The 26422-nt window shown below is 42.0% G+C and overlaps 1 protein-coding gene across 1 annotated transcript in view; it reads left to right on the top strand.

The window, feature by feature from the left end:
• Window positions 1–21974, top strand: part of SNRK (SNF related kinase) — a 63105-nt gene extending 41131 nt beyond the window's left edge. The window contains 4 exon segments of the mRNA XM_082664730.1: window positions 6952–7093; window positions 10997–11209; window positions 13610–13744; window positions 18169–21974. Of these exon segments, the coding sequence (XP_082520856.1) occupies window positions 6952–7093; window positions 10997–11209; window positions 13610–13744; window positions 18169–19393 (1715 nt within the window). The 3' untranslated portion in view covers window positions 19394–21974.
• The last annotated feature ends 4448 nt before the right edge of the window (window positions 21975–26422 follow it).

The following is a 26422-nucleotide window of genomic DNA, read 5'->3' as shown; positions in this document are numbered from 1 at the left end:
TCTTGAGCTTACCTGCTTTCTGTTTCTGTTACCTGCTGTCTGTTTCTCACAGTGAATTAGGAGCCCCAAAAGGGCAAGGGTGTCTTGTTTATTTTTGTGTTCACTGTGCCTAGACAGAGCCTGGCACAGGTGAATGAGAGCGGGGCGGCAGCAGCTTCCTTGGGAGTGCTTTCTGTGTGCCGGTCTCTGTCCTGAATACTTAACCATGGATTCGATTCTTATCCGTTTAATGCCTACAGCAGCTTTAAGAGGAAGTAACTATTCTCATTTTCAAGATGGGAAACATATTTTTCAATAACTTGGTTAAAGTCATACTTCGTGTTTGTTTAGTGACTGTTTTTATCTCTTTCCTTTGGCCCCTAGGATGGAAAAGTTAATGATTCAAAGACAAAAAGTAGAGTAAGAAGAGAAAAAGCCTGGAAAATAAGTAAATGGAATAAATGGTCCCGTGAATAATGTCGTGTCCGTGAGAGGGTTATTTGCCCTTTCCAAAACTTTACCCCCTCAGTTACACTGCCGTTCTTCAACAGTTTACATGCTTCAAATCATGTCGTTTAGCTTTGGAAACTACTTGCCATAGAATTGTATTTCTGAGTTTCTCGAATTGTAAGCATTTCCATGTTCAGAAATTATTTGAACCCTAACTGAAAACAGTGGAAACAGTGTATATATTTATGTTGTTTTTCTTTTCTACTCTTCTAACCATGCAGCAGTTCCTAACAGAGTGTGTTAGCTTGCTTGGGCAAATGATCCAGAAGAGAACATTTCCAAATAATTGGACTTCCTCGTTGCTGTTGAGGTTAATATTTAACAGGAAAAGAAAGTTTCTTTAACCAGATTAGAATTTGGGGTAATTATTAGTTGATATTTATTTTATTTGTTGTATTTTTAAATCATCGGTTTTGTATAATTGTACTGTCAGGTATCATCTCCAGTTTAGCGTAGAGAAAATTAAAAAACCAAACTAGTTTATCCTCAGAGTATGAGATGGTAGAAGAAATAATATAGCCAAACTCATAAAAATTATTGTGTTTTTAGGATTTATATGGAAATATATGAATTTATTATATCTCAAATGTATATGTGTTAATGGTTAGGTTTGGTTACAGTAGTAGCATTAGGCATTGTCAATATTGTAACAACAGAAGAAAGTTTTTATTTTAACTATCCTGATTTTTATGATTATGCATTTGTATTGTAAGCCATTTAAAATCCCCTCTTTTCTTTGGGATTATTATATATATATGTATATAATTATATGTTATATACATATATATATAAATGTTTATATTATAAACAAGCTTCCCTCCTTGTGTGATGAACATCAGTGAAAAGGTGGGTTTACTTTACAGTTAATTTCTAGGTTATGACTGTTTTGTAGAATGAAGGACACACGCATTAAAGGGAGAATAATTGTAATTGCCAGTTGTTCACAGTGGTGGCTTGGGAGTTGGAGCAGGTGACCAGAAATAGCAGGTTCACGTTGTACAAAGAGAGTTTAAGTTAAACATCAACTCTATAAGTTTCCTTTTAAAAATCTTAATAAGGTATTCCTAGAATTGAGGTTATAAATTCTTCTCACTGAATATTTAAAAAAACAGGTGCAACTAACCACCATTACTGAGATTGTTTGACTTTGAATGGGGATGGCCCTCTGGATTCCAAAATGAAGATGAAGAAATGTGGGTCAATGAGTGGAGTGGAGCCCTGAGACACCTTGCTGTCCTGGGGCAGTAAGATAATTCATGCATCCAACAAGTAATGCCAGCCAGCCTCTTGGGGACACTGCAGAGCCAAGGGTGTGAACTGAGTGGTCCTCAGGTCCCTTTCGTTCTCATTTATATAAATGTTTTAATTTTAGTAGATTTCCGCATCTCCTTCACTAATTTCTATTGGAGCATCCTTAGTAAAATTTATTGTATATATAAAAAAATCACAGTGTGTGTAACTTTTGGGTTTCTTTCTTTATTGCCCTCTGTTTAATCTGGACCAAGGAAAAGACATTTTATTAACAAGTTTTAATTCTCATGGAACCTACATAATTTTGGGTGTTTAAGCTTAAAAGAAAAGAGAGGTTGAGTGTTAACAGATGTGGTGACAAAGGCCTTGTGGCCTGCCCCTTACTCTCTTCTAAGCCTTTCATGGTCTAGAAAGCTTCTTGAATTGATGTCGTGTTACATGCATGTTCATGTAATCATGTCTATACTTTAGTTTCTGGAATGAATGAATGAATGACTTGTGATGGCCTTCCTAAATTGAGTCATTATTTTTCCATCTGAGTGATGGCTTTGTTTTTTATTTAGTGGCAAGAAGTAGGGGGTTACTTGTTATTATAGGGGTTAGTGTTGAGAGGGTCCTCAGATGTCAGCTAGTCCAGCTTTCCAGCCAGTACAGGAGTGCCTTATGCAGGAGATTAAACTGATGGTTACCCAGCCTTTGCTGGAATACTTAAAGTGATGGGAAACTTACTACCTTTTCCAGTGTTATCATGGTTTTATTAAGTAGCATCTGCCGTTTAAGTCAAAGTGTGCCTTCTGGTTACTATACCTTCAGTCCTAGTTCTTTCCTCTGAAGTAATACATAATCAGTCTTTTTCCTCATTGACATCCCAGCCCAAGAATATTTTTCTCCTCTCTGAGCTTTAATTTTCTTGTCTGTAACATGATTTGGTTACCTGACCAGGATTGAGGTTTAAGAACAACCTGGACAATCGTGACCTTAGGCAAAACCCTTTTCATGTCTCAGAATATTAGTATCTTAGTTTTATCTCTGGTGTATAATATAATGGGAAAAATGGTAGTGTATGTCCATTGGTTTGGGAACCTTGATAGGTACTTTCCAGTTGATGTTCTTGCCATTAATAAATGAATTAATTCATTTCTTCGTTGAACATTTACTGACCATTCCCTATGTGCCTGGCACTTGCTTGGGTCTTAAGTGAATATGAAAACGGAGTACGACAGATACCTTCCCTGCCTGACTGAGGCTTAAGTTCTCTCCCCTAGATCTTTTTACTTTGAGGTATAAATGCTTTTCTAAAATTTGGTTTTATGTTTCTAAAAAATTTTTATTTTATGTTGGAGTGAAGTTGATTTACAATGTGTTAGTTTGAGGTATGCAGCAAAGTGATTTAGTTATACCTATATCAGTTCTTTTTTCAGATTCTTTTCCCACATAGGTTATTACAGAGTATTGAGTAGAGTTCCCTGTGCTATACAGTAGGTCTTTGTGATTATCTCTTTTATATATAGTAGTGTGTATATGTTAATCCTAACTTCCTAATTTATCCCTTCCCCGACCTTTCCCCTTCGGTAACCATAGGTTTGTTTGCTAAGTCTGTGAGTCTGTTTCTGTTTTGTAAATAAGTTCATGTGTATCATTTTTTAGATTCCACATAAAAGTGATATCATATGATATTTGTCTTTGTCTGACTTCACTTAGTATGATCATCTCTAGCTCCATCTGTGTTGCTGCAAATGGCATTATTTCATTCTTTTTTTATGGCTGAGTAATTTTCCATTGTATATATGCACCACATCTTCTTCATTCATCTGTTGATGGCCATTTAGGCTGTTTCCATGTCTTGGCTATTGTATATGGTGCTGCAAAGAACATGGGGTTGCATGTATCTTTTCAAAGTATGGTTTTCTCCAGATATATGCCCAGGAGTGGGGTTGCTGGATCATATGGTATCTCTATTTTTAGTTTTTTAAAGAACCTCCATACTGTTCTCCATAGTGGCTGTACCAATTTACATTCCCACCAACAGTGTAGGAGGGTTCCCCTCTTTCCACACCCTCTCCAGCATTTATTGTTTGTAGACTTAAAAAAATTTATTTATTTATTTATTTGGCTGCACCGGGTGTTAGTTGTGGCATGCGGGATTTTCATTGCCACACACAGGATCTTCGTTTCAGCATGAGGGATCTTTTAGCTGTGGCACGTGGGATCTTTAGTTGTGGCATGCGGGATCTTTAGTTGTGGCATGTGGGATCTAGTTCCCTGAGCAGGGATTGAACCCAGGCTCCCTATGTTGGGAGAACAGAGTCTTAGCCACTGGAGCACCAGGGAAGTCCCCTATCATTTGTGGGCTTTTTGATGATGGCCATTCTGACCCGTGTGAGGTGATACCTCATTGGAGTTTTGATTTGCATTTCTCTAATAATTAGTGATGTTGAGCATCTTTTCATGTGTCTCTTGGCCATCTGTATGTCTTCTTTGGAGAAATGTCTCTTTAGATCTTCTGTGCATATTTTGATTGGGTTGTTTGTTTTTTTGATACTGAGCTGCATGAGCTGATTGTATATTTTGGAGATTAATCCCTTGTTGGTCACATCGTTTGCAAATATTTTCTCCCACTCTGTGGGTTGCATTGCGTTTTGTTTATGGTTTCCTTTGCTGTGCAAAAGCTTTTGAGTTCAGTTAGGTCCCATTTGTTTATTTTTATTTTCATTACTCTAGGAAGTTGATCCAAAAAGATATTCCTGAAATTTATGTCAAAGAGTGTTCTGCCTATGTTTTCTTCTAAGAGTTGGATAGTATCTGGCCTTACATTTGGGTCTTTAATCCATTTTGAGTTTATTTTTGTGTATCGTGTTAGAGAATCTTCTAATTTCATTCTTTTACATGTAGCTGTCCAGTTTTCCCAGCACCACTTATTGAAGAGGCTGTCTTTTCTCCATTGTATATTCTTGCCTCCTTCATCATAGAGTAATTGACCATAGGTACATGGGTTTATTTCTGGGCTTTCTATATCCTGTTCCACTGATCTGTAAGTCTGTCTCTGTGCCAGTGCCATACTGTTTTGATTATTGTAACTTTATAGTATAGTCTGAAGTCGGGGAGCCTGATTCCTCCAGCTCTGTTTTTCTTTCTCAAGATTGCTTTGGCTATTCGGGATCTTGTGTGTTTCCATATAAATTTTAAGATTTTTTGTTCTAGATCTGAAAAAAATGCCACTGGTAATTTATTTCATAGGAGTTGCATTGAATCTGTAGATTACCTTGGATCGTATAGTCATTTGTTTTTTTTTTTTTTGCGGTACGCGGGCCTCTCACTGTTGTGGCCTCTCCTGTTGTGGAGCACAGGCTCCGGACGCGCAGGCTTAGCGGCCATGGCTCACGGGCCTAGCCGCTCTGCAGCATGTAGGATCTTCCTGGACCGGGGCATGAACCTGTGTCCCCTGCATCGGCAGGCAGACTCTCAACCACTGCGCCACCAGAGAAGCCCCGTATGGTCATTTTGACAATATTGTTCTTCTAATCCAAGAACATGGTGTATCTTCCCATCTGTTTGTGTCACCTTTGATCTCTTTCATCAGTGTCTTACAGTTTTTGGAGCACAGGTCTTTTGCCTCCTTAGGTAGGTTTATTCCTAGGTATTTTATTCTTTTTGATGTGATGGTACATGGGATTGTTTCCTTAATTTCTCTTTCTGCTCTTTTGTTGTTAGTGTATAGAAATGCAGCAGATTTCTGTGTTAATTTAGTATCTTGCAACTTTACCAGATTCATTGATTAGCTCTAGTAGTTTTCTGGTAGCATCTTTAGGATTTTCTATGTATAGTATCATGTCATCTGCAAACAGTGACAGTTTTACTTCTTCTTTTCCAAATTTTATTCCCTTTATTTCTTTTTCTTCTCTGATTGCCGTGGCTAGGACTTCCAAAACTATGTTGAATAAAAGTGGTGAGGGTGGACATCCTTGTCTTGTTGCTGATCTTAGAGGAAATGCTTTCAGCTTTTCACTGTTGAGAATGATGTTTGCTGTGGGTTTGTCATATATAGCCTTTATTATGTTGAGGTAGTTTCCCTCTATGCCCACTTTCTGGAGAGTTTTTATGATAAATGGGTGTTGAATTTTGTGAAAAGCTTCTTCTGCAGCTATTGAGATGATCATCTAGTTTTTATTCTTCAGTTTGTTAATGTGGTGTATCACACTGACTTGTGGATATTGAAAAATCCTTGCACCTCTGGGATAAATCCCACTTGATCATGGTGTGGGTATCCTTTTAATGTATTGTTGGATTCAGTTTACTAGTATTTTGTTGAGGATTTTTTGTGTCTGTGTTCATCAGTGATATTGGCCTGTAATTTTCTTTTTTTGTTGTATCTTTTTCTGGTTTTGGTATCAGGGTGATGGTAGTTGCTTAGAATGAGTTTGGGACTGTTCCTTCCTCTGCAATATTTTGAAATAGTTTCTGAAGGATAGGTGTTAACACTTCTCTAAATGCTTGATAGGATTTGCCTGTGAAGCCATCTGGTCCTGGACTATTGTTTGTTGGGAGGTTTTAATCACAGTTTCAATTTCAGTACTTGTGATTGGTCTATACATATTTTCTGTTTTTTCCTTGTTCAATCTTGGAAGATTGTACCTTTCTAAGAATTTGTCCATTTCTTCTAGGTTGTCCATTTTATTGGCATACAGTTGATTTTAATAGTTTCTTATGACCCTTTGTGTTTTTGTGGTGTCTGTTGTAACTTTTCCTTTTTCATTTCTAACTGATTTGAGCCCTCTCCCTTTTTTTCTTGATGAGTCTGGCTAAAGGTTTATCAGTTTTGTTTATCTTTTCAAAGAAACAGCTTTTAATTTCATTGATCTTTACTATTGGTTTCGTCATCCCTGTTTCTTTTATTTCTGCTCTGATCTTTATGCTTTCTTTCCTTCTACTAACTTTGGGTTTTGTTGCTTTAGTTGCTTTAGGTGTAAGATTAGGTTGTTTATTTGGGGTTTTTTTTGTTTCCTGAGGTAAGATTGTATTGCTATAAACTTCCCTCTTAGAACTGCTTTTGCTGCATCACATAGGTTTTGGATCATCATGTTTTGTTTTCATTTATTTGTAGAAGGTTTTTTGACTCCTCAAAATACAATCTTGTTAGTCTACTTTTACTCCTCTGAGTGTTTTTTGTTTTCTAACTAATTCAGTATTTAACAGTATGTCTTTGATTTGTAGATATATGGAGTCTGGGAGTGATCCTTTTCATGTTGGTGTGTGGGCAGCCACCATTTCAAGAGGCCAATGACAGTGAAACATTGACAATGATCATGGATTGCAAATATACAGTACCATCCCACGTATCTAAAGGGTGTAAAGAGTAAGTAAAAGAAAAAAAAAGTATGTGGGTATCTTTGTTCATTTTAATTTTTGAACCCAATATTTCTGCTCTTGTTAAGTATGTTTTGGGGAGTTAACCATAGAATATGATTGAAATTTAATATTGGAGTATGGAATGTATTAGTCTATTTTTCACATATGCCAGTTTTCAAGAAACCCATTTTATGCCTCTCCAGCCTCCAGGAGAAGTGGGTTACTTTCACTTGAAGAATTACCATAAGAACTACTTTCTCTTTTTGCACCTGGAATTATTTGACATTCCAGAGAAGAGTTAGGGAATTTTCTTTCCTGAAATAGACCATCAACACACCATTTTGGGATTTACATAGCATGCCTCATAATTTTATTCATGTACTTCTCTCCCCAGTTGACTGAAGAGCTCTGTTTTGGTTCATGTGACTGTGGGAAGAAGTATATGCAAGCTGATTACTGGGAATTTAAAGTACTATATATATAGTACTGTTATATGTGTAGTGATAAATTCATAATGGAGTAAAAGAACTGTTGGAAGTTCAGTATTTCTTTGATATTGTGGTGATATTTTAAAATAAGGTCACCTGAGATGATAGCTACTTAAAGGATTTTGCTAGAGTAATAAAGTTTTTAGTTTCTCCCATCAGCTGATAAGAAGGAAATCTGAGCTTGAGGAACCTTTTCTCCAAGTGGATCCCCATCTTAGGCCATAGTTAAGAATTTAGGAATTCCAACTCTGATTCAGCTACTGGTTTCTCAGTTTACTAATGATATGAGAATGGTGGAACATACCTTACAGGGTTATTGTGAAAATCAAATGAATTAATGTATATAAAGCTTGTAGCTCAGTCTTTAGCACATAAGTAGCACAAGATGAATATTGATGACTCTCCTCCTCCTCCTCCCCCTTATACCCTTACTATTATTATTCTCTACCCCAGGAAGCAGGCTGCTCTCTGGGGGTGTATGTTGTGTGCATGTTAGATGTTTGTAATTCAAGGAGTATCTCCATAGCCCCTTCTGAAAAAAACTAAAACAGAGTGACTTATTTTTATATTGACATTTATCATTCAAAAGAATGGATATGTAATGGATAATGGATAATGTAATGGATAATGTAATAAAATGAACCCATTATGCAGCTTAAGATAAAGAACGGTTCTAATATTTTAGAAGCCTCTTCTTGGTGTCTCCCTCCTAGAGGGATTATCTTTGATAATCGTAGGACCATTCAGTTTCTACTTTTTCCTACTTTTTCCTTTTTCCTGTCAGTTCTGGTAAGTTTTGTTTCTTAAGGAGCTTGTCCATTTTACCTAAATTTTCAAATTTATTGGCCTCAAGTATTTATAATATCCTCTAATTATATTTTTATTTTTTATTTTTTTTAATTTTATTTTTTATTTTGCGATACGCAGGCCTCTTACTGTTGTGGCCTCTCCTGTTGCGGAGCACAGGCTCCGGACGCGCAGGCTCAGCGGCCATGGCTCACAGGCCCAGCCAGTCCGTGGCATGTGGGATCTTCCCGGACCGGGGCACGAACCCGTGTCCCCTGCATCGGCAGGCAGACTCTCAACCACTGCGCCACCAGGGAAGCCCTCTAATTATATTTTTAAAGCCTATGAATTAGTGGAGTTGTTGCCCTTTTTCCATCTCATACTGATTTTTTTTGCCTTCTCTATTTTTGCATTCTCTATTTTTGTCTTGATCGGTCTTACATGAGGTTTGTTCATTTTAACCTTTTTCAAAGAACTATCTTTTGTCTTTATTAATTTACTATTATATTTTTTGTTTTATGCTATTGATATTCTTTTGTCTGTATTATTTCCTTCTGCCTACTTAATGGGCTAATTGTTCTTTTTCTTAAGCGGGGTTTCAGATAATAAATTTTCCTTTTCTAAGGTAGTAGTTAAGGCTATAAATGGCCTCTTAGTACCATTTCAGCTGCGTCCCATTAGTTTTGATTAATAGTCCTTTTGTTATTCAGTTCTGATTATTTTATAGGTTCCATGGGTTTATTTAACCTATTACTTTCAGAGGGGTATTTTAAATTTCCAAATGTGTAGCTTTACTAATTAACTTCTATTCATTTCTAACTTAATTGCATTGTGATCCAAGAATATAGTCTGTATGTTACTAGTTTTTTTAAAATTGGTAAGGCTTCCTACGGCTTAGCATGGAGTCAGTTTTTGTAAATAATCCTTTTGTTCTGGAAAAGAATGTATGTTTTCTAATTGTTGGGGTCAGAGTTCTGTATAAGTCCTTAAGACTAAGCTTGTTTATTATGATGTTTAAAATTACTTCTGAGTCTTGTGACTGCTTGATCTATCACTTGCTGAGATATTCTTCCACTACATGGAAGTATATTATAGGCAAAAAAAAAAGTGATTACCCCCATTAATACAACATTGTAAACGTATTTTTTTTATTCTTGAAAGTCTCTCAGTGTTTGCTTTGGGTGTTTCGGGGGAATGTTATTAGGTCCAAACAAGTTGAAAACTGTTGTGTCTTGCTGGTGAATTGAACGTCTGTATCGCTATTTTTCTCTAATAATGCTTTGGGCTTTAAAGTCAGTCTATGTTGTCTAGTTTTAGCTCACCATTCCAGTTGTCTTTTGGTTAGCATTTATGTGCTATATAGGTTTCCATTCTTTTACTTTAAATCTTTTATTGGCTTGTTTTTAGGTACATCTTTTTTTAACAGTTGGGAGATGGATTTTTGATTAATCCCATCTGACCAATGCTCCCATCTGAGCATTGTCTTTTAACTGGAGAGTTTGTTCCATTTACTTTTATTGTGTTCACTGGTAGAAGTAGATGTATTTGATGTCTTTGCATTCTGATTTTGCCATCGTGTCTTTTAGTTCTTGCAGTGGTACCTTGTTTCCTTTGTAGTTTTCGACTGCGAGGTCAGATTTCTTATAAAATTATGTGGCAGTTCTTTTAAGTTACATTCCCTGGAGAAACAGTTTGCATTTGCTTTTCTACTAGTTGCCCATGGGTATGTCCAGCCTGAAACCTCTTAAAATTAACTTTTTCACTATGTGTACCATACAGATATACTATCATTAATTTGGACCCCAAACTTGTGAGAGGACCAGCTTGTAGTTAGAAGTTCTTAGAAGAAATTCCCCCATCTCACCTCCACAGCACTGTTGAGGCAGCAGATTTCCCTCTTGACATCTTAGCAGTAGGTTTGTTTCTTCTCGTTCATCTTCACACTGAAGCTGGGGTCCCAGTTCTTTGCAAGGGTTCTAGTTGCATCCCCCACTTTCAGTAGGCCATACATGTTATATTCTGGTGATATTCTGTTTCGTGTACTCAGTGTGGAAACAGAAAAAAACAGAAACAATCAGGCCAAGGCCAACTTTGTCATTTGCTCCTAAGAGTCTTGCTTTTACTCTGTTTTTACCTGCTGAGTAGTTCGTCTGTCCATGTTTCTGTCTGCCCTCCCTCCCTTCCTTCCTGCCAACACAATGCCTGTAAACAAAATATATGTCTAAAAATATATGTCATTTTGGTTGCTTTCATCAGGATGGTCATTCATTCTTCCGGAAACAGAAGTTGGCTCATGCACCCTATTCTGTATGTCGTCGCTGATCGTTGTATCTGATTCGGGTACGCCACCATGCCACAGTTAGTTCAAGGACAGATCTTGGTACCTAGAGTTACTTGTAGGTGGTAGGAAACTGCATTTGTGTGTTTGGCTTGTCAGTATATCTGGTGGTTGTGATTTTTTATTTTATGAATCTGATGGCACTTTCTTTATTCCCATCTGCCCCACCATCACCTCTAGTGGACGTAATGAAATTGATGGTGTAAGTTTAGGAAACAATTCTGATAAATACAGTAACCCACCATTACTAATCCCTCACAACAGTTTGCTTTAACAATGGACTTACCTTCCTTTCCAGCCTGATCACAAGGATGCTGCAGAGAGATCCCAAGAGAAGGGCCTCTTTAGAAGAGATTGAAAACCATCCTTGGCTTCAGGGAGTGGACCCTTCCCCAGCCACGAAGTATAACATCCCCCTCGTGTCATATAAAAACCTCTCGGAAGAGGAGCACAACAGCATCATTCAGCGCATGGTGCTCGGGGACATAGCGGATCGGGATGCCATTGTCGAGTATGTCGGCGCTCATCAGTACAGGGGCCGTGGGCATAGGGTTCTTGGGATGGGCTCTTTTCTTAACGTGTCAGGGCTTGTGGACACTGTGTAATGGATAGGGTTGCCAGTGGGCAGGGGTTATGTCATTTATCTCTAGAGTTTCTGGCCCAGCGCCTGGCTCATAGGTTTTGTTGGTCTTTTGTTTTTATTTTTGTACTAGTGAACAGTGAGTCCTGTGGCCTTTCTCCCCTCTTACAGAAGTGGATTGGAATAGACTGTTTTATATCCCAGTACATGCCTTGTCCATTGCTGTATCCTCGTAATTCTTGGGTCTCCCTCTGGTCCCCATAAGGAAGCAGGGACACTCAAGGGGGCGACACCACAATTCCTCAAAATCAGGGGTTGCTATATGCGTCCAGTCACACATTTTTGTAAATAAAGTTGTAGTGGCCCACAGCTGAGCCCGTTTGTTTACGTGTTGTCCATGGCAGCATTGTGCTGCAGTATCAGCCTCATTGCGAGATGGACCATGTTACCTACAAAACTCAAAATATTTACTGTCTGGCTCTTTAGAGCCCTTGCTGCAGTAACCTGGAACCCACGAGATGCACAAGTTGTTAGTTACATTTTTTAAAACCAAAGACAGTTTTTTATAACCCAAGAAGTTGGGAATCAAGGATAATATAAAGATGCAGTTGGCTTTAACAATGATATTCATTTCTGTAAGAGGTCCTGTCTGTAAAAATACGAAGCGTTTCCACAAATGAAGAGTCAAAAGTTATTTAACCCATTGAATGAAATAGTTGGATATGATGGAAAGAGGATGTACTCTGGGGGGCAAAAAAGAGGTTCCCATCGGGTGGGCCACTCTGGCCTGGCTGAGTGATCTGACCCAGGTACCTGTCCTCGGGGGAGAGGAGGCTGCAGGCTGGACTTACCTCTACAGCGTGGCAGACTGTCACACGTGGCACCTGAGGGTCTGGTCCCTGAGAAGGGTGGTGTCTGTATAAAGGACATGCATCTTTAGGGTACACTGGAAAGAAGGGTTTATAAAACTAATCATCATTTTGGGTTATGTACAAATTTCTTCAGGTTTCTGAGTGCATTCTCAGTTTTCACAGATTGACCTAGAGAAACAGAGAAGTGCAGGACACTTGTTCTTTCTGCCAAGGACAACACTCACTTTAGGAATATGTGGAAAATGATTTTTCACTTTTGAGTGAATAAAAAAGGCTATTTTTATCGCCCTGAATTGGCTTAATATTTTTAAATGAATAAATGCATGCAGTGCTGTAGTATAGAACTATTTAATTCATGTGAATTCAATTATCAATCCAGAAGGAGAGGTGACGCCTCAGGTGATGCCCTGAGCCCGAGTCCTCCCGGCTGGTCTCGGGCAAGTCTTTCTTGCTGCCCACAGTACGAGAAGCTCCTCACTACAGGGTGATTCCTGAGTTCATAGACACATTTATTGGTCCCCTTAACACAAGCCCGCAGCTCTACCCTGTGCTCAGCTGAGGAAATCACTCTGAGAAGTCATTGTGGCCCCGAATTTCACCTCGGGCTCTTCCTTTAGGACCTCTCATTCAGCCCCACTTGCCCCCATTAGCTGAGGCCCCTCCGTCTGTTTTGTGAGGAGAGACTCCTGTATCGTTTCCTCCCGAAGTGTTCATTGCATATGTTCGCTAACTACAGAAAGGTCCTGAAAAGCATAATTACATATTTCTGGGCCGTGTGGATCCTCTGTGGCATTCCTCCTGTGTCCCACTACTGGCCAGCTGCAGGAGGGCAGGCAGGCTGTGCGCTCCAGCACAGCGCCGGCCAGACGACGGACTCAGAGAGCATTACTTTTGAGGTGGATGAATGAATACGTAGATTTTATTCAAAGAAGAGGCTAATGACATGCTTTCAATGTATTAATAATTCATTCATGTCGGAAAATGCCAATAAATACAAAGAGTATAAAAATAAAAGCTTTTTCTAATTTTTCTGATTGATACTAGTGCTTCAGTGTACATTCATATAACTCGTTTCATAGTTCTGCTGGAAGCAAGTGAACCAGTGTAATGGAAATAAACACTGACACACATTACATTTTTGAATAATGTGTACATTCTTGGAAACTTCATTATTTTGTGCATCTAAAACCAACATCCAGCTCAGCTGCCATCAGCATTTTGGGTTTTTCTTACTAATTGAACGTTTTTATGAAGTTGTGACTTAGAATTTTAAGAATGATCTACTAGGTTTTTTTCTCATTTGTGTGTATGTGTTGGGTTGTTTTTTCCCCGTAATTTTAAAGATTCCAGGTCATTAGATTTTATTTGCTTGTACTTAAAAAAAAAAAAAATCCAGTTCTGCTTGTGCAAAAACAAACCTGCGAATGTGGCTTATATTCCCTCTCTCTTACTTCCTCAGAGCCCTGGAAACCAACAGGTACAACCACATCACAGCCACTTACTTCTTGCTTGCCGAAAGGATCCTGAGGGAAAAGCAAGAGAAAGAAATACAGACCAGGTCTGCAAGCCCTAGCAACATCAAGGCCCAGTTTAGGTGAGAAAAAAATCTTCACTGATTTTAGTAAGTTAACGTTTTGAAATAGTGAACTTTTTTTGATGTTTCCTAAGTCTGTGGGGTGGGAGTGTAAAGAGTGGTGACAGCCTCGCTGGAGGGGCCACCTGTGGGCCCTCCACGTGAGTGGGGGTCCTGGTTCCCTGGTCACCAGGGATGCCTTCCCCTCTCGGGCTTAGCGGAGCGAGGGGCTGCAGTTGCTGGCTTGGCCACAAAGACACCTGCGGAGAAGCCGCAGCCTCAGGCTAGCGTGCCAGCTATTTTCACTAAGCTCTTCCAGATTGGACATGTGTAAATGTGTTATTTTCTTTAATTTTTCGTTCTAGGAACGAGGCCAGGTTTTCCCGCAGTATTGGACATAATTTTAAAAGACGTACAGAGCATGTCTGTGGCACGATGCTGTCTTAGGGTTTCAGGGATTCAGTTGACTGGTCAGCTGCTTGATCTTGGGAGGTCACTTAACCTCTCTCTGACTCAGCTTCCTGTGAAGTGGGAGTAGTAATCCTGTTTACCTCTTGGGGTTGTGGTGATGGATAAACGAATTAATATATGTGAAGTGCTTTGAACTGGGCTTCACGTGTTTGCTGTCATTGTTGAGAACGTTTCCCCACCACATCACCTTTGGTAAAGCAGTGACTGTGTGCTCGTCTCCCGTGTTTTCCTTCCCTTCCTTTCCCAACTCTCCCCCTTCCCCCCACCCCCCTCCTCTTCTCCCCCTACCTTCCTTCTCCTCTTTTTCTTCTGCCATATTAGCTTTCCATTTAATATCAAAGCTTGGGAAGGGTTACTTTTTTTGTCACCATTATGAAAATTTATTTAGACTTTATCTTTATTCAGATGAAGTAATCCATGGAATTATAGTGATTCAAAAACAGAAGGAGGGACTTCCCTGGTGGTCCAGTGGTAAAGAATCCGCCTTCCAATGCAGGGGATGAGGGTCAATCCCTGGTCGGGGATCTAAGGTCCCACGTGCCGTGGGGCAACTAAACCTGTGCGCCACAACTACTGAGCTCGCGTTCCTCAACTAGAGAGCCTGCGTTCTGCACACTACAGAGCCCACACGCTCTGGAACCTGCATGCCATAACTACAGAGCCTGTGTGCTGCAACTAGAGAGAAGCCTGCGCGCCGCAACGAAAGATCCCACATGCTGCAATGAAGATCCCTTGTGCTGCAACTAAGTCCCGACGCAGCCTAAATAAATAAATATAAAATAAGTAGTTAAAAAAAATTTAAAAAAACTAGAAGGATGCTCTTGGTTCTAAATAATTCTCTACTTGTACATAGCTATATAAACATATACGTGTGAATATGTAACAGTAATTACTACTTAAAAGAGGAAGAATACCATTGGATTTTAAATTACTTGCAGTCACCTTGCCATGTGTAGGTTGTTACTTGGGATGGAGCAACAGAGAAGAGACAAGAAAACATTCCCGGGTGACCAAAGACTAAATATTTAGAAGTCTAGTTTAATGGGAAGATGAATTTGGTAACTGCATCTATATCCTGGACATACTCTTGCATAGTGAAAACTAGACACTCTGTCTGGTGTCAGCTTGGAAGAAGACTGGGCCCCAGGGAGCATGGGGACCCTTGCACATGGGACAAACCAGGAGAGTGACAGTGAGGGGTTAGGGTCAACCTAGTCGTGGCCCGAGCCCTCTGGTGGGCAAGGGTGGCTCCAGAGCCATCGCCACATGCTGCGCCAGGCCTGGAGCCACTGCAGTGTTTTGGAGAAGGGAATATTTGGAATTGAACTGTTTTATTTTTAGGGGAACAGATCGGAACTCAATCTGAAGTTGAGCAGATATGTAAATGAACTAAATTGGTTTTACTGTATCATAGAAATTACAAAGCCAACAGTAGTTATAAAGAAATATCAGAGCCTTCCATGCACTTTCCTTTTACCCACCTGGGGATTACAGAGTGGAGATGCTGTCAGGGCCTGTCCTCCTGGGGCCCAGGGCCCACTGGCAGGTGGTGGATGTCTGCTTACTTGCCTTCTCTTTGTTGTCAAAACCCTGCACCCTAACTTGGTTCCATTGCTGGGTGTGCCTTGGGGTCAAAGTGACTTGGGGTGCAGAAATGTGGTTGGCGTCTAACCAGCAGAGTCATTTGTGGGGCATGGGTAGGTCAAGTCAGGGAGAGCGAGCCCCAGAGAGCGGATACGCTCTTTGGGTCCTGCCAGCATGGGATGGAAACACGTGTATTCTGTTAGAAGAGCTTTGTGAAGTCCTGGGAGCTGAACTCCACACGGGTGGGACCAGTGCCCGCATCCTTCCAGACAGAAACTAGCAAGTAAGGAAAACCACAGAGGCCTGACTGCAAAGGTGCCGTCCATTCGATAGGCAGTCATTCAGAGGGCTTCCTGGGTTGCAGAGTGAATCCACTGCTCTGGGGGTTTGGTAACCACTGAACTCAGCCTAGATGTCACTGGCTTCAAGCCCCTGTGGCCTTGGGCAGGTTGCTTACACTGTCTGTGTTTTGATTTCTTCACTGTCAAGGGAGGATGGGATTGTGGTGGGATTAAATGAATGAATTGCTGTCAGGCTCTCTCCACAGTGCTGGCTCTAGTAAGTTCTCAGTGTGAACTGTGCTGTCAGTGTGACTCGTTTATAGTTCTTGTTAGCAGTCTTTCTTACCTTTCGGTAAGATAAGCCGTGATCTTCTTACGGTGTTGTGCTCATTAAGTCTAGTACAGCGTTGGGGCCAGATATGTTCTTAATAAATGTGAGCTGCTTTACTCATATAAATAAGAGCCATTGGTTCAGAAGTGGAGATAGCGTGTGTGGTACAGCTGCAGCGCTTAGTAACCATCTGGTTTCTGGGGGTGGGTTCTGAGGGTGGTTTTGGCTTTCTCTTGGGGTTGGTGGGGAGAGAAGCGCCTCCGGCACATCTGTGCCCTGCCCCCCTCGGGTGAACTGGCTGCCGCCCTGGTGGGTCAGACGCACTGTCCGCACCTGCCTCCCACTACAGGGACCCCAGCGTTTGCCAGGGTGACCTTTTGGGTGGCTGCTCTCTGAGGAGCAGCCTGAAAGGAATGTTGTGTGCCGTTTCCTAGGGCCCCGAGGCTCATCTGGAGTTGGTACAGTTGTGTTGTGAGGACAGAGGACTTGTCCAGAGACGCTGCTTGACCTCAGAATCATTGCACACCCAGCTTCTGTAAACTACCAAGCAGTGACCAGCAAACGGACCCACTCCATCCTTGAGAGAGAGGAGGAGGCTCCGAATTGGGGAAGGAGGTCTGCTGTAAACTCCTATGGGTTTTTTAAGGCTATAGATTTAAATTGGGTTTTATGTCCAGGATAACGTAAGTGGTGTGACATGGAAGTGTCAGCGTACCAGTGGCTGTTTTCAGTGTCACTGGCGTCTACTGTTCCCCTGAGCAGAGAGGGCAGTTGAGAATTCAAGATGTTTATTCAAAACAGGCTGGAGACCTCACTTTCAGAAGTCTTCCTTGGGCTACCAAGCAGTGTTCTTACTACTTGGGTGACTCTGGATTAAGGGATAGAATCAAAGTTTAAATAACAGTGGATTTTGCTATGCAGGACTCCTGTGTCGTCATTTAAAAATGTATGTATTGGGCTTCCCTGGTGGCGCAGTGGTTGAGGACGCCTGCCGATGCAGGGGACACAGGTTCGTGCCCCGGTCTGGGAAGATCCCACATGCCGCGGAGGGGCTGGGCCCGTGAGCCATGGCCGCTGAGCCTGCGCGTCCGGAGCCTGTGCTCCACAACGGGAGAGGCCACAACAGTGAGAGGCCCGCGTACCGCAAAAAAAAAAAAAAAAAAAAAAGTATTTAGTTTAGAGGGTGCATATTTTACTTGGTGAAGAAGCGATTTATGTATACCAGTATTCACTGACTTTCCTCTCCAGGATCATATTTAAATGCAGTAAACTATTTCCATTTGTTTTTGTAAACACCAACTATTAACACCATCCAGTAAAATCTGGAGGACTGGAAATTTCAGGTGAATTTATTAGCAGTGTAATATACCTTCAAAGGTTGTGATCTTAAGACCGGAAGGAGCAAAACCTGTGTTCAGGTTTTGCTTTGGTGATAACTCCCTTGTACTTTCTAAAAAGGTTTTTCTTGTGGTATAAAACGTTTCTATAGAAAAGACGTTTGCCCCCTTTTCTGACAACCGTGATGAAGTTTTCATTTGGCCAATAAGCCGTAAACTGAACCACATTTCAAAGTAACATTTGCCCTTCTAGTGTCCTTGTGATGTTTACAGGATGTTGAATGGGTTTGCAAGGCTGCTGTCTTGTCTTCTCTTTCGTTTTCTTTTTTTTTGGTAAAGCCTGTGTATTTTGTCCCAGTAAGTTTTATTTAAGGTACTTGGGTAAAGTCTGTGTACCATTACATAGCTTTTCTTTTCTTTTTTTTCCAATCTGTTACATAGGCAGTCATGGCCAACCAAAATTGACGTGCCCCAGGACCTTGAGGATGACCTCACGGCCACTCCTTTGTCCCACGCGACTGTCCCTCAGTCTCCTGCTCGGGCTGCCGACAGTGTTCTCAACGGCCACAGGAGCAAAGGCCTGTGTGACTCGGCTAAGAAAGATGACCTCCCCGAGTTGGCCGGGCCCGCGCTGTCCGCGGGGCCACCCGCCAGCCTGAAACCCGCAGCCAGTGGGCGGAAGTGTCTGTTTCGGGTGGAGGAAGACGAAGAGGAAGACGAGGAGGACAAGAAGCCCATGTCCCTCTCAACACAGGTGGTTCTGCGCCGCAAGCCGTCCGTGACCAACCGCCTGACGTCCAGGAAGAGCGCCCCGGTCCTCAACCAGATATTCGAGGAGGGGGAGTCGGACGACGAGTTCGACATGGATGAGAACCTGCCTCCCAAGCTGAGCCGCTTGAAGATGAACATTGCTTCCCCGGGGACGGTCCACAAACGCTACCACCGCAGGAAAAGTCAGGGCCGCGGCTCCAGCTGCAGCAGCTCGGAGACCAGCGACGACGACTCGGAGAGCCGCCGGCGGCTGGATAAAGACAGTGGCTTCACCTACTCCTGGCACCGCCGGGACAGCAGCGAGGGGCCCCCGGGCAGCGAGGGGGACGGCGGCGGCCAGAGCAAGCCGAGCCGCGGCGGCGGGGGCGCGGACAAGGCCAGCCCCAGCGAGCACAGCGCTGGCGGGGGCGGCCCCGCGGGGGGGTCGGGCGGCGCCCCGGGCGGCACGTCAGGCAGTGCCCGCCGCTGCGCCGGCCCTGGCTCCTCCACGTCCACGCAGCTGGCGGCGCGCGGCGCCGGGGAGCTGGTGGAGAGCCTCAAACTCATGGGCCTCTGCCTCGGCTCCCAGCTGCACGGGAGCGCCAAGTACATTATCGACCCGCAGGGCAGCCTGTCGTTCTCCAGCGTGAAGGTCCAGGAGAAGTCCGCCTGGAAGATGTGCATCGGCTCCGCAGGCGGTGCGGCGCCCGCCCCAGCCGTGGGCGGCATGAAGTTCTTCTCCGACCACGTGGCGAACACCACCGTGGAGTTGGACCGGATAAAGAGCAAGAATCTGAAAAACAACGTGCTCCAGCTACCTCTGTGCGAAAAGACCATCTCTGTGAACATCCAGCGGAACCCCAAGGAGGGGCTGTTGTGCGCCTCCAGCCAGGCCAGCTGCTGCCACGTCATCTGACCTCGGTGCGCTTCCTGCTCAGAGCGGCGAAGACCGGCTCACTTCACTGGTCCCTTTTCGGTTTTCCTCTTTTAAAGCGGGCAATTATTTATTACTTTTTCATTTGTTTGCCTGACGACTTGACAAATGCATGGTCTTTGTGCATGCTGCTAGACACTCCTTTTTTTTTTCCAGCTGAAAAGTCTTGTGTAATTTTTACATTTATAATTTTAATGTGGATGATCAGGATTAAATTAAAATGTATATTTGGAACCTAATATAAATGGAGCACTTAGAAATTTGATGTTCTGCACTTAACCTAGAGAGAGAAAAAATGATTTTCCTTGTGAAAAACCTAAATTCCTGCTCCGACCTTCTGTGACATGGAACCTCCGTGATCTGAGGCACACTCTGGTGTCTGAGGCAGAACCAAAGCAATAACGTTGTGATGCCATCAGGCCTAGAGCCCGCGAGCGTGCCGCGCGCCCCCAGATGCCAGGGCCTGTGCAGAGTACAGTGAGCGTCTGCACTGACAACCTTAAAACCATGATTTCAACATACCCACACCTGTTTGTCTTAAGCTATAGTGTGAAACAGTTTGGGCTCTTAAAATTTAACTGAAAAAGATTCTCTTGTTTTGTAATAGGTGAGATCAAGTACTTAGATTTAAGGCAGCTTCCCCGTAGAGGTAAATCACAAGCAGACAATCTCATTTTGTAATGTGATAAAGTGAACTGATGATGTCTTAACTCTACTTACAGAGTGTGTGTCTAACAGAACAAAACGATGCTTGGTGTTAATTCCTTCCTGGAGGGCACACCCCAGAGTTCCTTTATAACCACATAGATAGAAGAAACTATAGGGCCTAATATAGAAGCAAAGGTGTACCCAGATGTTGGCAAAGTCAAAACCCCATAAATTAAAAAAAAAAAAAAAAGATTATTGGCATTTGATTTTTAGGAGTTTGATAATTAGGTTGTCTCTTGTTAACTTCCATTCTTTTACGTCTTTTAGCTCAGCTACCTATGAAAATTGGCTGATTAAAAAATATACATAAAAGGGTAAGAATTCACACATAAAGCAAGCAAAAATGCACAAAGCCTGCTTTGTTTTTTGTTTTTTTTTTTGCTGGAAGTGTTTTTCAGTTTGCCTTCCTGCAAAAACAATAATCAAAGAACTTTTGCTTTAAACTATTCCTGTACAAAGACTACTTTTGACCAGATAATCATCTTTCGTGGCTTTTATCTTGTAGGACACAGTATCATTTTGGAAGGGGACCAGATGCTACTTTTTCATGCTGTGCCCAGGGGGTCTTAAAAGCAACACTTAGGGACATTGGTGATAGGATGTGGCTGGGCCCCAGGGCCTTCCCACACTCATCAGCCTCCTGTCGTGTCTCTGCGGTGACAGTTGCCTGGTCCATAGAGTGGGCAGAGCACCAAAGGACAGCATTCCATTGGTCACGGTTTCTCCAAGTACACACTGACTCTGCTCCTTTAGGATTCATATGTTTTACTCAGAACTCTGAATTTCACAGTATACTTACTAAACTAAGTAAAGATGATAGTCAAAATACTTATTTTACTTTCTAGACCTAGGCTAGATACGTTTTAAGCTACAGCTCTAGTTCATTGTGATATTTATAATTGAGAGCTATGAGGATAGGTGTGTGGGTGAAGCCATAGAACATATTTGCTTGAAATTCTTGAGCAGGGATCTTATAAAGGGCCAGAAATAAGATGTGTGGTTCACATAGATAGTGAGCGTAACATCTGTATTAAACGTAGGAGAGAAGTTTATAAAGGGCATTGGCAATAAACTCTTTGTTGCAGCTGTTTTCCAAGTAATGTAAATACTTTTTCCTGTGATTATGTATAGCCTTGGAATGGCACCTTTTAACTAACCCATATGTGTTTGGTTTTCAGTGGTTTTTTATATTCAAATGTATATATGGTGCTCACTTTTAGGATCAGCAGTGTTGACCATTTATGCTGCATAGCTGTATCATAGCCTTACTAGTTGTGTGTGGTTGGTTGACCCTCTGGGTATACAAATGTTAGTCTGAGTGGCGTCTTACTCATTTGTTCATAAGTGAATGATTGTGCATGTGTTGTATGTCATAGTATGTCATCACATAAAAGGGAGGGAGCAAATAACCATTACATTAAGATAATATTGGACCAAATGACTTACTTGCTCTAAACAGTTTCTTGTACCCCTTAACCTGTCTTCAGAAGTTGCATAGAGTTACAGTAGTGTGTAAATTAAATATTGTGGAAAAACAATTAGTCTTGTATTTTTCTGTATGTGTGTATATATATATACATATATATACATATATATATATATATAAAATGATGTACTTCTGGCAGTTCTATCTGTATTTAAAGTTGTGACAATCTTGACACTGATTTTAAGGATAGCCGTGAGACTGACTCAAAGATGTCCCTTCCAAGTAAGAATTGATGTGTGTTAAGAGGGTACAGAATTATCAGCTGATTTGGTCGGTTGCTTCCACTGCTGGTTGATACTCCTCATTGTGTAAACATTGACAGGTATGTGACAAATGGGAAAAAAAAGTCCAGATAATAAAGTGGCATATCGGTGTTCAGCAATATAAACTGTGTCGCATATCTTGTTTCTTCTTATGAACGCAGCTCTGTATAGTCCCGGCCTGGGTTAGACCGAAGTTCTACGTGCTGTGTGCGCACCTGCACCACCAGATGTGACTGAAAAAACGCAGTTGTGACTGTTCTCACTTTAAACTCGTGACCATAAGTCTCAGGTGGGTCCCAGGACTGCCCATTAATTAAACTTTATTTCCCCAATTATCTGCTTTCCTCACTCAGCCAGTCACCACGCTCTCAGTGAGTAAAACCGAAGCAGTTAGAACTGCCCCCAAGCTCCCACTTCTTCTTTCCCACCTTCGTATGTATCCACATGCCCTGCTTTTCCTCCTGGTCGTGTGACTCCAGGTAAGTCCCTTCACTTGCCCCTGAAGACTTTACAGGTGTTAAGTGAGACAGACCTGAGGACTTTGTCATTCTCTTCTTCCCTTTGCACTGTCAATCTTTGCCTCTCTACTAGATTACTCCTAACAGCAAACAAAACAGACATGATTTTATTCCCTCAAATATTTTGTTTTCTCTCTAGCTGTTGCCACATTTTTCTATTCCTCTCCTCACCTCTCTGAACCCTTCCAATCAGGCACTGCTGCTGTCACCCCACCAGAACTGCTTTGCTCAAGGTCAGCAGTGATCTCCATGTGCTAAATCCAGTGGTCAATTTTTAGAAACAGCTTTCAGGTATAATCCACATACTGCATAATTCACTGACTTATATCGTACAATTCAATGGGTTTTAGTATATTGACAGAGTTGTGCAACCATTACCATAAACCCCAAAAGAAACCTTGTACCTGTTAGCACATTCTCCCTTTCCCCTCAACTCCCAGCCCAGCCTAAGCCAGACAAACACTAATCCGTGGTCACTTCCAGTCCCACGTTAGCATTTGTTGAGTTGATCACTCTTCCTTGCAAACTTCACGTTGTTCAGGACTCTACTTCTACCTTGCTGCTCTTCAGTCCACTAGCTCCACGTTCTCCCAACCACTGAACTTGGAATACTGCAGGATTCGATTCTAGATCCTTTCTGTATCTACACACAGTCTCTTGATCCTTAACATCCATGTGCTGATAGAAGCCCGAAATATACTTAGCCCATGTCTCCCAGGAACACCAGATTCCAACTACCTATTTGATTTCTCTATTCGGATGTGTCTGATAAGCACCTCAATTTGTACAAGTCCCAAACTCATAATCCCCCTCAAATCCTTACCCTACTAATGTTCCCCATCTCATAACTGACAACTCTAAACCTTCATTTGTTTTGCACAAGTCAAAAATCTTGGTGTCAACCCTCACTCTTTGATCCCAGCATCCAATCCGTGAGTGCATCTTATTCACCATTCAAATATTGACACCTCATTGCCTCCACTCCTGACATTCTGGTCCATGAACATCATCATCACTTATCTGGTCAACTATAAAATGCCTCTTAAAGGGTTTCATCACTTTTGCCTCTTGTCTCTCTCATCTGTTTTCCATTCAGCATTGTGAGTGATCCTTCTAAAAGCTAAATCATGCTATGTTTTGAAAGGTGATGAATTTCCAAGCATTTGAAGATTTTCCACATAAGGTTCTGTTACTAATTTCTAGTTTGTTTTGTTCAGAAATCATGCTTTGTGTAATTTTTATTTTTTTAGTATATTTTATTTATTTTTATTTTTGGCTGCATTGGGTCTTCATTGCTGTGTGTGGGCTTTCTCTGGTTGCGGTGAGGGGGGTCTACTCTTTGTTGCAGTGTGCGGGCTTCTCATTGCAGTGGCTTCTCTTATTGTGGAGCACGGGCTCTAGGCGCACAGGCTTCGGTAGTTGTGGCACATGGGTTCTAGAGTGCAGGCTCAGTAGTTGTGGCACCTGGGCTTAGTTGCTCCGCGGCAGGTGGGATCTTCCTGGGCCAGGGCTTAAACCTGTGTCCCTTGCATTGGCAGACGGATTCTTAACCACTGTGCCACCAGGGAAGCCCCTGCTTTGTGTAATTTAAATCTTTTTAAGCTTACTGAAATTTGTTTTATGGCCCAGCTAATGTCCTATCTTGGTGAATGTTTATGTGAGTGCTTGAGAAGTGCTCTTGCTGGTAAAGTGTTCTGTATGTTTTATACATGTCAATAATTAACTCAAGTTGATTGATAATGGTATTCAAGTCTTCTGTATCCTTACTGATTTTCTGTCTCATTATATAAATACTGAGAGGGAAGTGTTGAAATCCAGCTGTAGTTATGGATTTGCCTATTTCTCCTTTTAGTTCTATCAGTTTCACTTTATGAAATTTGAAGTTCTGTTGTTAGATTGTTAAGTCTTCGTGATGAATTGATCCCTTTCATCATTATGAAATGTTGCTCTTTATACCTAGTAAATTATTTTTTGTCCTGAAGTCTACTTTGTGTGATACTGATATAGCCATTCTAACTCTTTTTGACTTGTGGGAGTGTATTTTACTTCTAACCTATCTGTATCTTTATATTTAAAATAGGAGTTTGGTTTTTTTGTTTGTTTTTTTGTAGGCAGCATGTAGTTGGGTCTTGCTTTTTTGTCCAGTCTGCAAATCCTTACCTTTTATTTGGAGTACTTAGACCAATTACATTTAGTGTAATTATCAACATGGTTGAGTTTAAATCTACCTTCTTTCTAATTGTTTCTACTTGTTTCATCTGTTCTTTGTTTCTTTTTCCCTCTTTTAGTAACTTCTCTTGGTTTAACTAAGCACTTTTTATTGGCTGTGTGCCTCTCTTATTTTTTTATAGAACGTAACCTTACAACTACATACTTCCATTTTCTTCTCTTCTTTGTACTGTTGTCAATCATTTTATTTTTACATATGCATACACAGTTTTGTTTTAGGTAGTTTTCTTTTTAAGAGAGGAAACATGGAAATAGTCTTATATTACCAACATCTTTATCATTTCTGTCACTCTTCATTTCCTTGTATAGATCCACATTTTGGTATTTTCCTTCTGCCTGTAGAACTTAAAATTTTTTATAGTGCAGGTCTGCTGACTATATTCTGACAGCTTTTGCTTGTCTGAAAAGGTATTTTTACTTCATTTGTGAAGGCTGTTTTTATTGGGTATAGAATTCTAGCTTGACAGTTTTTTTATTGCAGTGCTGGACACCGTGAATTTCACATTGTTGAGTGCTGGATTTTGTATTCATGTAAAAAGTGCTGGGTTTCGTTTTGGCATAGGGTTACTTGGAATCAGTTGGATCCTTTTGGGTCTTGCTTTTAAAGTGTGTTAGGACAGATCCAGAGCAGTCTTCAGGGCTAATTTGGCCCACCACTGAAGCGGTACCCTTCTAAGCACTCTACCGAACTCTTTCCACTCTGGCTGGTGGGAGCATGAACTGTTCTCAGCTTTGTGTAAGTTCTAAGCGTTGGTCAGTCTACTGCTTTCCGGGGGGCTTCTTTCTCCAGCTCCAGGTAGTTTTCTCACGCACATTCCAGTTCTTGCTCACTCCTTGTGCAGCAGGATATGCCAGGCTACCCCTTTGCCCCAAAGTCCAGCAGGGATTGGGTTCCTCAGGCTTCTGGATCTGGCAAGGGATAGTTGAGAAGGGGAAATGGGATCTAGCCTTTCTTGAGCTGATGATGGAAGCCAAGCACATTGTGACTGCTAGAGTCGTTTGTAATTTTGAGGATCCCCGACTCCCGAACAGCTCTCTCCCAGCAAAGCGTTACGTGTTGGAAAGTCAAGAAGAGGGAAAACACAGAACCTTGGTCCTTGTGAGTTCATAATGCCCTTGGGGAAGAAACAGGGATTTAAATTAGCACCAGATGACCATCAGAGGTGGTGACGGGTCACAGGGCACTGCTGTGAGGGCCAGGAGAGTTCCAAGACAGGTGAGCCAGGGGAGGGAGGGAGAGTGCAGGAGGCAGAGAATTGAGCTGGGTAGGATCGGGTCATCGGTCCCTGTGAGCCACAGGAGACAGGCGTGGACTGTGCTGGGAGAGAAGGGTCACAGGGACTCCAGGGTTTCTGGACTGGAAGACTGGAAGAACTGGAGGACTGCGGGGCATGGCTAGAAAGATTGTTGCCAGGTGGAACATCAGTGTTAGGGTGGAAAGGAGACAGACTCAACATCCCACTGTCACTCAGGGCCCCCGCTTAGAAGGGCCCTCTCTTGCCTAACACTGCTCTTAGTTTGTTGTCTTGAAATTCCTGAAACTTTGGAAAAGGGGGATGCACTGGGCGCTGCAGGTTATGCACCTGGCCGAGGGGTTAGCTCTGTATTCTGCAGGTGTGAAGGAGGTGATCTCAGCCACGAGGATGGGAGGCTTTGGCGAGAGCAGAGGCCCAGAGAGAGCAGCCGAGGCCAGAGACAGAAGCCCAGGGGCCGCCTCAAGTGTGGGGCTGAGAGGAGGCATCAGGGAAACAAGGAGTGGAGGCCACCGAGCGGGAGAGCGACAGGTGAGCCCAAGAATTGCTCACTG

Source organism: Grampus griseus (assembly GCF_964374135.1).
Source record: "Grampus griseus genome assembly, chromosome: 10".
Lineage (NCBI taxonomy): Eukaryota > Metazoa > Chordata > Mammalia > Artiodactyla > Delphinidae > Grampus > Grampus griseus.
The sequence above is the reverse complement of the archived record's forward strand: the minus strand, read 5'-3'. Positions and strand labels throughout refer to the sequence as shown.